Raw genomic sequence first — 11725 nt, forward strand, 5'->3', positions numbered from 1 at the left:
GTCGGATTCCGGACAGATCGGGTGTACGGGTGAAAGAGTGGGAACGCCTTAGCTTTAGTCGCGCTGGTTGCGGGTTTGCCGAGTAGACGAGCACTTGTCCTGGAGAAAGGATGAGGGGGGTGCCACCTGCAAAGACACTCCGACGCTCAAGTCAGCTAGTGCGCAGGCGGGGAAAAATGATATGGAAAGGTGACGTACCTCGGGGGAAGAGCCAATCTTCCCTTTATATACATGTCAGTAGTGGGCCCCTCATGAGGACAGGCCCATATTCCCAAGGACGCTGTCCTGCAGCCGCGCGTGGGTCGCACAGGACACGTGTCCGGGTCGTTTGAAGGGCGTGGAGCCGGGTCGGGTGGAGCTCGAGCCGGGGTCGACCCGTCGGTTCCTTGGGCCAGCCCGTAACAGATATATTAACAATATAAAACAGTACACACAATTATTTAATTGTATATGTTTTTTTATCATTATTTGCACAATAAACATTAAAAATAATTCTTTTACTTATATAACAATAGCAAAAATAACCATAGTGAAAATAGTTATAAAAATTGGTATCTAAATAAATTCTCCAAAATTGATATGTCATTTTAGTTTGACGATACTTTGTTATAAAATGTACTTTTTATTGAGCATAATATGTCTAAATTTAGGAATTGATTTATTAATTTTAGAGTGAAAAAAAAAAATCACTCGTGTAAGATAATCAAATTGACATCTATAACTTTTTTATGGTCTCATACTAGTAATACAAATTACAACTTATAAAATTACTTCAACTGATGAACCAATTCAAAATGTATTACACTTAAATATCAAGCAATTACTACGCTATCGTGATTCTGATTGTACATGTTGATTTTTTTAAAACATCAATGCCACATAGACAATAAAAAATTATTATTTTAAACTGATATTTAGTCAATAATAATTTATATATATATATATATTTATTAATAATAAAAATTATTATTTTAGACTAATATTTAATCAATAATAATTTACATATATATATTTATAAAAATTTATATATATAAATCACATAATTTATACTTATATTTATTAGAATTTATACACATAAATAAATATAATTTGTATTTATATTTATTAAAGTTTGTATACATAAATTAATAAAATTTATTTATTAAAAATAATTTAGTATTAATATTAATTAATTGCTGATCAAAATCGTTAAAATCTACTAATTAATTTCCAAAATTTTCTATTTTTAAAATATATTATCTAAATTAAATTAAATCAAGCTTTAAAATATTTAATTAATTAATTTGATATAAACAGTTCAATTAGTAACTCAAAGATTAAACTATTAACTTAGTAACTTCGTAATATACCTTAATTGGGTGGATTAGTGAATTAATTTGATAACTATGATATGTTGAGTTGCATCTACATCACGTCATGAACATGCTACCAAATATAATACAAAGTTTTAATAAAATAATTAATATTTCAATATCTTAAATAAATTTTATTGTAAGATAATTAATATTTTAAAAATATTATTATAAAATAAATTAATATCCTTCATTTTAAGAAGATGACATTATTTTGTCATTTTTCGTATGAAGCTGGAGGTTCAGAGACCCTAAACAAAAAAAAAAAAAAAAAAAACAGGAAAAGCTAAAAATTCGTAGAAGGAAAAAGATTAACACAATTCATATCAAGAGCCAATCTAATATCAAAATGGGGGCTTTAAATAAGTGAAGGCTAAAAGAGAGGTTTTGTCCTTTCTTAGCAAGGATATCTACAATATAATTTGCCTCCTTCATAGTATTAAGTTTATTTGTTTACGAGAATAGAATAAAATAAGATATTAATGAATAGAGATATATAATTTTATATTTTTGTATTTTATTTAGTGATAATAAATTAGAATAAATTATAAAATATAATTTATTCTCATTATAAGACACTAAAAATAGAATAAAATATGACACTGATAGACAGAGATATAATTTTTTATATTTTTTATATTCTGTTTAGTAATAAACTAAAATAAAATATAAAAATTTAATTTATTCTTATTTTTTTATTCAAAAAATTTGAGATAAAAAATATAATAATAAAAAATATAATTATAAAAAATTAATAAAAATAAAAAATAAAAAATAAAAAATAAGTTATGTCATTTGTTAACGTCTCTATATCTTTTCTGTCAAAATAGACACAAAATACATTAATTTAATATCTTTAGACATATTATTTTTATTCAAGTCTATTCTATCAAACACAATTTTATGTTTTTACATTCTTATTTTAATATTTTATCTCTGTAACAAATGCATCCTAAAATACCAACCAGAAGGAAAGAGATATGAGCCTCATTTTATCATTTAATATGTTTGTTTTGAGCTTAATATACGTTAGATCTCTCCATTAATTATTACCGAATCAAAGTGACAAAAGATTTATTTGTATGAGAGAGAAATTTTTTAGCATCTATTTAAATAGGTAGAGTTTATAGTAGTTATTATTATGTTAGTTACAATAAACAACTTTAAAAACACTTAAAATTAAAATTACACCTTTTTTAATATTTTGCTAATACTTTTTAATTTTATTTTTAAATTTAAAAGGGTTATCAAATAATAAAAATGTTACTTAATTTTGAGAAAATAAAAAATATTATCTAGAAATGTTACTTTAATATATTTGTCTTGAGTTTGATATACATTTGGATCTATTTTTCCATTAATCGTTAATGAATCAAAGTGAAAAAAGACATATTTGTATGAGAGAGAATTTTTTTAGTATCTATTTAAACAGGTAGAGTCTATAGCAATTATTATTATGATATTTTACAAAATTACAATAAATAACTTCAAGAACACTTAAAATTAAAATTATATTTTTTTATATTTAGCTAGTATTTTTTATTTTATTTTTGAATTTTAAAGAATTATCAAATAATAAAAATGTTACTTTAATTTTGAGACAATAAAAAGTTTTGTCAAAATTATATAGACATTATAATTATTGTAATAATAGATTAATTATACTATGTGTATAAAAAAATTAATTATCAAATTAATCATTGGTAACACATGTTGAAAAATAAAATGGATATCAAAAATAATTTTATTAACATTTGTATTTATATAAAAATATATAACAAATAATTTTTTATATATATGTAACATTGTTTTATAATAGATATATATAATAATTACATATATATTGAATTAACACTTAAAAGTAGTCTCTAAAAAATTATTCGATTTCTAAATTAATTTCTATAAAATAAAATCAATTAAATTAGTCCCGAGACATGTTAGGATGAGTCGAGTTTATCCTTTCTCATTTTTGTAGTTCGCTCTCACGGTAATCCACCACGATTTTTATTTTTTTGGAGAAAAAATTTAAACAATTTTTTATAATTATTTTAAAAGACAACGAGATCATTAAAAAAAATATTTAATCCAATTTTTAAGTTTTATTTTTATGTGACTGATTAATTCTTATACTAAACAAATCAAAGACTAGATTGAATATTTTTTTTGGAATCTCATTATTCTTTTGAGATAATTATCAGTGGCTAGATAAAGTAATCTTTATTTCTACTACCCATCATGCTACTGACATAATAATTTGCAAATCTGAATCATGTTTATGCAAAAAAAAAAAATGTTTTTGTCTCTAAGGTTTGAAATAAGTTATATTTTTGTCCCTAAGATTTAAAACCTCTTATTTGTATTTTTAATGTTTATAAAAACGATTTAATATTATTTTGCTGTCAATTATATTAATAGATAATATTGTATTTTTCAATTATTTTCACTTAAATGTATTCATTCTCAATTAGGTTTCATTTGGATATATTCAATTTTAATATTGTATCTACTATTTGTGTTCGGGTTCAATTATATTCCTAAAAAAACAAATTATGTAAATATTGTGGCGATTAGTTTCAACTTTTGATGAGTTATTATCCAGAGTAAATCATCGATTCTATTTCAAATATTTATATTCTAACTTCAAAAGAAAATTTTTAGAATTCTAACTAAAATTCATAATGTGTAATGAACAGTAAATAATATTGAATCACGTTTACAAATGTTAAAAATATAAAAAAAATACTTAAATAAAAAAAAATAATAGTTTACTTAAATAAAAAAAATACTTATAGATGATAAGGAGATTAGAGTTTATGCAACTGCCGCTCATTTTTTGTTTTTTTGAAAACTTGTCATACTAATATGATGGCAGACATGAGTTATGCTATTACTTAACATGTCAACTCATTATTGATTAATGTTGGTGAATTATAAAGCGATAAAAAAAAACAAATGTAATTGCTTTAGTATTTTTGAAAATTAATTTTATTTTTTAAAAATTAATTTAAAAATTGAATAATTTTTTTAAAATCTTTTGAATATTAAAAATAAAAAATATTATTATATATTTATAATATATATAATTTAATTTAATTTTTAATATATATTTTATTTTGATAACTAATTTTAGGGTTATACAGAAAAATATTAACTCTTTAAATATTACTCTTAATTACACTGATCCCTATCTGCTACTACTCGCGCACAAACCTCCCTGTCCCTTTCATTGCATCTCCGTATCTATCCCTTCCTTTCTGCATCTTCTTCTGCCTCTGCACACAATACACAAAAACACACCTTCACAGACACCATATATCTCTCCCTCTCCCTTCCTTGAATTGTGTGCAAGTTTCTACCACCACAAAAACAACCTCTTCCCTTTTCTTCCACTCTTCTTGCTTCTCCTACAAGATCTTATCCACCACACCCAAACCCAATCCAATCCAACAAAAAAAAAATTCTCTGAATTTATGGCTTTTCCATAATGATTCCCCATCTTCTAATCTTTTTACAGCGTCACAGTGACTTTTGAGTAACCCAAACTAAGCACATAACAAACACTAAAACATATACAGACATATATACATATAAATAGTGATAATGGATTCAAATTCGCTTCAAGGCTATCAACTTGAACAACAACAAAGCAGTAGTTCTGGTTTGCTTCGTTATCGCTCTGCACCGAGTTCGCTTCTCGCGAATCTCACTCCAACTTTCACTGAATCCCAAACCTTGCTCTCGAGATTCGCCAATAGTAATAGCAGTAGCAGCAAGAACAATATTTCCAAAACCGATACCGTTTCGCATAGCTTCCAAGAATTCCCAGATACAAACACAAACACAAAACCAACCAATAAGGGTTGTGATTCGAAGGGTCTGAGGCGGATGAATTCTGGAGGGCACGGATATGGTGGTGGTGGATTGCCACCTCACTACCCAAGGAACACTTCTTCTTCTTCTTGTTCATCTTCAATGGATGGGTCTTTAGGGTTGGTTATGGGTTCAATGGGAATGGACCAAAAAGGGTTTGGCGTTTCTTCTTCTTTAAATCTTCTCAGGCAGAATAGTTCCCCTGCTGACCTTTTCTCCAACGTTTCATTTCAAAATGGTATTTAACTTGTAACATATTTTTATCTATTTTTTTCCTTTTAAGACGTGATGTTTTGTTGTTACTGTAATAGAGTGGAGGATTTGTTACTATTTAGAATCTAATCATCATCATAATGAGTATTAGTTAGATGCTATATGTGTGCTTAATGAAAGAGCAATCAATTAGGAATCAATGATATTGGTGGGGACATTTATTCAATCCAATTTATGGTTATTTTGAATCTCATGATCCGAATTATAGTTACATGGAGGTTGATGAAACCTTTCAAATCTGTTTATTATTTACCGTACATGGTATCACAGCATTTATATTTAGTTAAAATTTTTGCAATATGATGAGCTTATTCATTTAGATGTGCTATGTGTTACTTGGTATTTGTTCCTTAAGCTTTTAGGAAAATTAATCCTTTCCTGAAACTTCAATATCGAATGAACTTTATCTATGCTTATAGTATTATAGATCCAAGATTGCAAATTATGCTTATGTTTTATATAAATATGTAATAACTAACTAATTACTTCAATTTGAGGATCTAGAATATGATATCTGACCTTCCTTCTTATTATATTAAGACAGTAATTACTCAGAAGAAGTTATATGTTTGTAAATTGTAGGATTTGCTACCATGAAAGGTGTCGGGAACTATGGTCATGTTAACAGCACCAGCGAAGAACTTAGTCCATCGATGAACAGATTGAAGAATCAGATTAGCTTCTCATCAAGAACTGCTTCTTCCTTGGGAATGTTGTCGCAGATCTCCGAAATAGGGAGCGAGGAAATTGGGGCAAATAGCCCTGACGATGGGAGGCAGGGTGGTAGCAATGGTGATGCCTTGCATTACAGCCCCGGATTCTCCTATGGTTCTTGGAATGATGCACCACAACAGTCTGAAAACCTCACTGGCTTGAAAAGAGGGCGAAGTAGCAATGGAAAGTTGTTTCCTGATGTTCAGGTATGCATCTATATATAGGATGTTCACTTTTATGATTTTATTCTTTCACTTTGATTTCTTGCTCTTAATTCGAATCAATTGTTGTACTCAGAATGGAGAGCTAGGAAATCAAGTTCATATGCTATCACATCACTTGAGTTTGCCGAAAACTTCATCAGAGATGATTGGTATGGAGAATCTGCTTCAGTTCCCAGATTCTGTTCCTTGTAAAATCAGAGCGAAGCGAGGCTGCGCTACTCATCCCCGAAGCATAGCTGAAAGGGTAGAACTTTGTCTATCTCCAAAATACAATTTACGTTTTCAGAAGAATCTTATTATCTTAACTATGACTATGAGCATTTAAGAATGAGTTATATTTAACTGACTTGTCTAAATAGCTCAGAATAAGACACAAAAACATCATTTAATCTAATATAGCCAATCCCAGAGAAACAGAACTTTATTATTGTTTTGAAATGGAAAGCATCTTAATATCTTGTGAGGATGCATTAACTATGATGGAATGAAGAAAAATCCTTTCTTACTTCAAAATAAAGAGCAGCACATTATTTAGACTGTATTGAATTTATGAACTTGCAGCATATTATACACGATTTTAAGGACTAAACTAATTTCAGGTACGAAGAACACGGATCAGTGAACGAATGAGGAAATTGCAAGAGCTGGTCCCAAACATGGACAAGGTAAGAACAAATGATAAGTCTGGTTCTTTGAACTTGAAATATGTGTGTGTGCATGCGTGCATGTGTGCCGTGTTTGGAAAATTAACATTCTTCATGTTCTTGGCAGCAAACCAACACAGCAGACATGTTGGACTTGGCGGTTGACTACATTAAAGATCTTCAGAAACAATTCAAGGTAACATAAAGAGAGAATTTGATTTAAGAACAAAATTTTCCACCCCTTAATCTTACTCTCCATGTTTTTACATTGATTGTTTTTCAAAATTACTTGCAGAATCTAAGTGAAAAGAGGGCAAACTGCAAATGTATAAGCATGCGGAGAGCAGATACAAATCAAATTGTTTAAACCTTCTCTACAAGTAGCACAGAAAAACTATGCTAAGATATGGTTAGGATCGAGAACTATACATCATCTTCATCCTGAGAAATAATTAGAAAATAGAAGCTAATATAAGATTTGTTGTTGCTTTTTAATGATTGTAACATAGAATGCTAGCTAGCATAATAGCTTTTAGCTCAAAGGTTATTTCTTTAAGCTAACGAGGTTTTCGTTATACAGTCAACAAAAATCATAATAGTACAAATCTGTATTTTTGTATAGGAGAATTGTGTAATAAATGTATTCCGTTTTAAGGGAATATACTGTTTTTATTTATATAGATATATGAAATTTTTTATTACATATATATGATGAAGATAAATTCTATTTGTCACTTCTTACTGTATTAGTACAGCATTCAAAAGGCCTATGTTCTCTTTCGTGGCAAGTGGAGAGTAGGGGTATTTGCGGTGTAGTTTGGATCGGTTTTGAGTTAAAAATTTATCCGATCTGAATACTAATTTTATTTGTGATGCCGTTTGGATTTGAGGTTTTTTTTTTAAATTCTCTCCGATCCGATTCAATTTCAAACAGTTTGGATTGGATTGGATTTGCGGTTTTGTAAATTAAAAATTAAAAATATATAACAAGTTTCAACATCAAATTTTAAATAACTAACAATAACATAATAAATTTCAACATCATCTTAAAAAATCAATAATAACATAACAATAAAATAAAATTATAAATTAGTTAAAATAAATAAATAAATCATATTTTGAACATAAAAGATTTATTAAATAATAATAATATATGAATAATATAAAAATGTTTAACAAATTGAATATATTATAAATAAAATTGTAAATATAATAAAATAATAATATTATAGCGTACGGGCCTACTACACATACAAGCAAAAAGGTCCTACAAATTATACAAGCTCCCAGCCCACACTCCTTGCACACGCGCACTGAATTACTTTGAATGGAGCGTAACATTCACGTGCTCCACTCAACACTCGCGCTTCGCGAAAACCGTTCCTTAATGGCACACTCTTCCACTTCTCCAAGCCATTCGAAGAAAACACAACCGTTCCATTTTCGAGCAACATTGTAAACGGCAAAGATAGCAATCGTCGCGAAGATCAGAACTCTCCATCAACACAACATAGAACTCTCAATCTAGAATCTCCAGAAAAAACAAAGTTATAATACTCAAGGTACGTTACGTTACTATTTTACTCATCCTATATATTTTTCATATTTCAAAAACGAAGAACTAGGTTTTACTGTTCTTCTACATTCTTCTAGGTTTTACTGTTCTTCTACGTTCTTCTAGGTTTTACAGTTTTTAATGTTCCACTTGTTCTAGGTTTTAATGTTATTCTTGGTTCTAGGTTATACTGTTCTTCTTAGTTGTTCTAGGTGTTACTGTTCTTGTTGTTCTAGTTCTTCTGGTAATTGATTTTTGGAAGTATATTGCTTGATTTGGTGGGTGTATATGGAGTATTTTGTTGGGTGTATATTTCTGAACTGATATACTGTAGTATAGTGATCACTTGCAACTGTTCTAATATTTGCTTGTCCATGGGTGTATATTGCTTCACCTTGTAATGTTGCTTGATGTTGTATATTAATGCATGTTTGAGTAATATCTGACTGATATCTATGTGTGTATCTGACTCATATCTATGGGTGTATGTGAATCATATGTATGGGTGTATCTGAATCATATGTATGGGTGTATCTGACTGATATCTATGGGTGTATCTGACTCATATCTATGGGTATATCTTACTGGTATCTATGGGTGTATTTTTCATTTCAGAAAAAATGGCAGGCAGAAACCAAGTTGAAAAAAATGTAAAAACAAATATATGTCTTAGATGAAATCAGTTTTATATAATAAAAATATATCTGACTATAATTTTGCTTTGTTTACAGCAAACCAAAGACCTTAAGTGTGCAACCCATTTGTTAAATGAGAAATTTAGAAACATGAGCGAGGAGAAGAAAACAATTGTTAGGGATTTGGGATTTGGTGGCCTGATGTACATCCCACCACTGATTAATGCAAACGAATACACAACTTATACCCAAGTGTCAGATAGATTCTATGGATATTGACACTGATTAATGTAAAACTGATTAATGTAACAAATTGAATACATGCTGTAAAAATTTGCCAATTATGAGTAAAATTCTCTCTGATGTATTTAAAATGTCTGAATTACAGGTACAATAATATGAAGGAAAACATCAAACCAAATATACACCCATGACCTGACATTTTTTACACCCAAATAAAGTTGAATATACACCCAAAATTCTATCCCCCTGATGCTTTATCCCTAAAACCCTGAACCCTAAACCCTAAACCCTAAAAACCTAAACCCTAAACCCTAAACCCTAAAACCTTAAACCAAATGTCTGAATTACAGGTACTATAATATGAAGAAAAACATCAAACCAAATATACACCCATGACCTGACATTTTTTACACCCAAATAAAGTTGAATATACACCCAAAATTCTATCCCCCTGATGCTTTATCCCTAAAACCATGAACCCTAAACCCTAAAAACTAAACCATAAACCCTAAACCCTAAACCCTAAACACTAAACTCTAAAAACTAAACCCTAAACCCTTAAACACTTAAACCATAATATAAAAAACAAACAATATTTTATAACATAAACAGCATATTGTAAAATATATATATGTATATATATATGTAAAATGTGAAACACAAGAAAATTCACAAAAATACACCCAAAACAACAGTGCTTTTACACCCATACTATACACCCAAAGAGTTATCCGCTTATGCTGGTACCCTGAACTGATAATTCATAACACGTCCTTGAGCATCTCTACTTAGTTTCTTGTGCTGTTTGAGCATCTCTACTTTACTTAGACAGCAAGGGTGTGAATGATCCAGCACAACCTTTGAAATGATCCAAGCACCAACATCCTTCAATGTGTGTATATAAATTCTTGCAGGACAGTTTAAACCGGCTGTCGGATTCGTCTTCTCGGTCGGAGATATTTTAGATTTTCATTTTCCCTCTCTGCTACATGTAATCAATTGATTCTTAATCTCGTTTTCCTTCCTATTTGTACTCCGAACTCTTGTAGAAAAACCTGCAGCCTTGGCGTAGTTCCTGTAAAATTTTTCAGCATCTTCAAGGGTGGTAAAGGTCATTCCAACCTTCGGAACAAACTGGTTATCAACAACAGAGAGAGGCTGCAGAATACACCATGTCAAAAACTAAAAATACACCCAATCATTGCTGATATAATACACCCAAACGGCAACAACTCAACTAAAATGACAATAAAAGCCATAAACTGTAAATACACAGGCTGCAGAATATACCATGACAAAAAATAAAAATACACCCAATCATGTCTGATATAATACACCCGAACGACAACAACTCAGCTAAAATAACAAAAAAATAAACTGTAAATACACATGTTGCAGAATACACCATGTCAAAAACTAAAAACACACCCAATCATGTCTAATATAATACACCCGAACGACAACAACTCAGCTAAAATAACAGAAAAAGCCATAAACTGTAAATACACCCACACTTCCCACAAAAATACACCCAAAAAGTTCTGATCTACACCCGAGCGTCTGCTATAAATTCCAGATAATCAATCAAAACTAATACATTAGATTCAATCCACAAATTTATGTTCACGCATTAGTTTCACAGTCAATGTTCACGAATTATTCAGCTACACAATGCTATACAAATTACTGCAACAAAATTCAGAGTAATCGTATATAAATCAAACCTCAGGAACTTCGTTAGATTCAAATTCATAATTCACTTTGCCCTGATTCAGCTGACAATCTAAGGTTGAATCATCCATTATCTTCAAAATGAGTTCAAACTTTGATTTCAGAAAACAAAAAATCGAATAGAAAACGAAACTGGAGTTACAGAGAGAGAAGAACGAGAAGAAGAAGAATGAGAAGAAGAACGAAGAAGGAAATAAGGAGAACGAGCAAATCTAGAAATAAGGAGAACGAAGGAAACAAATCTTTTAAATTTGGTAGTTATATGTACGCGGGATCTTTATATAGCGCGTGTATGGGACGTAACCCTTGCAACGCGTTTTGGGTTTTTATTCGTTAATTAACTTGTAAAGCATACAAGCCCTAATGACTTATATGTAGAGCTTTTCTATATAGCGTAATGTTCGATTCGAATTAGATTGGATCGATTTTAAAAAGTAAATCTAAAATTTGATCTAATTCATATAATTTACAAAAAAATAAAATC

General features: G+C 29.6%; 1 protein-coding gene across 1 annotated transcript; it reads left to right on the forward strand.

Annotated features, from left to right (window-relative positions):
• Nucleotides 1–4537: 4537 nt before the first annotated feature.
• On the forward strand, nucleotides 4538–7811 carry LOC112746431 (transcription factor bHLH130). Its single transcript, XM_025794946.2, has 6 exons — nucleotides 4538–5460; nucleotides 6078–6415; nucleotides 6507–6677; nucleotides 7033–7098; nucleotides 7205–7273; nucleotides 7373–7811. Exons 1-6 carry the CDS (start codon nucleotides 4953–4955, stop codon nucleotides 7442–7444), a joined length of 1224 nt encoding a protein of 407 aa, XP_025650731.1. The 5' UTR covers nucleotides 4538–4952; the 3' UTR covers nucleotides 7445–7811.
• The last annotated feature ends 3914 nt before the right edge of the window (nucleotides 7812–11725 follow it).

Source organism: Arachis hypogaea, chromosome 2 (genome assembly GCF_003086295.3).
Source record: "Arachis hypogaea cultivar Tifrunner chromosome 2, arahy.Tifrunner.gnm2.J5K5, whole genome shotgun sequence".
Lineage (NCBI taxonomy): Eukaryota > Viridiplantae > Streptophyta > Magnoliopsida > Fabales > Fabaceae > Arachis > Arachis hypogaea.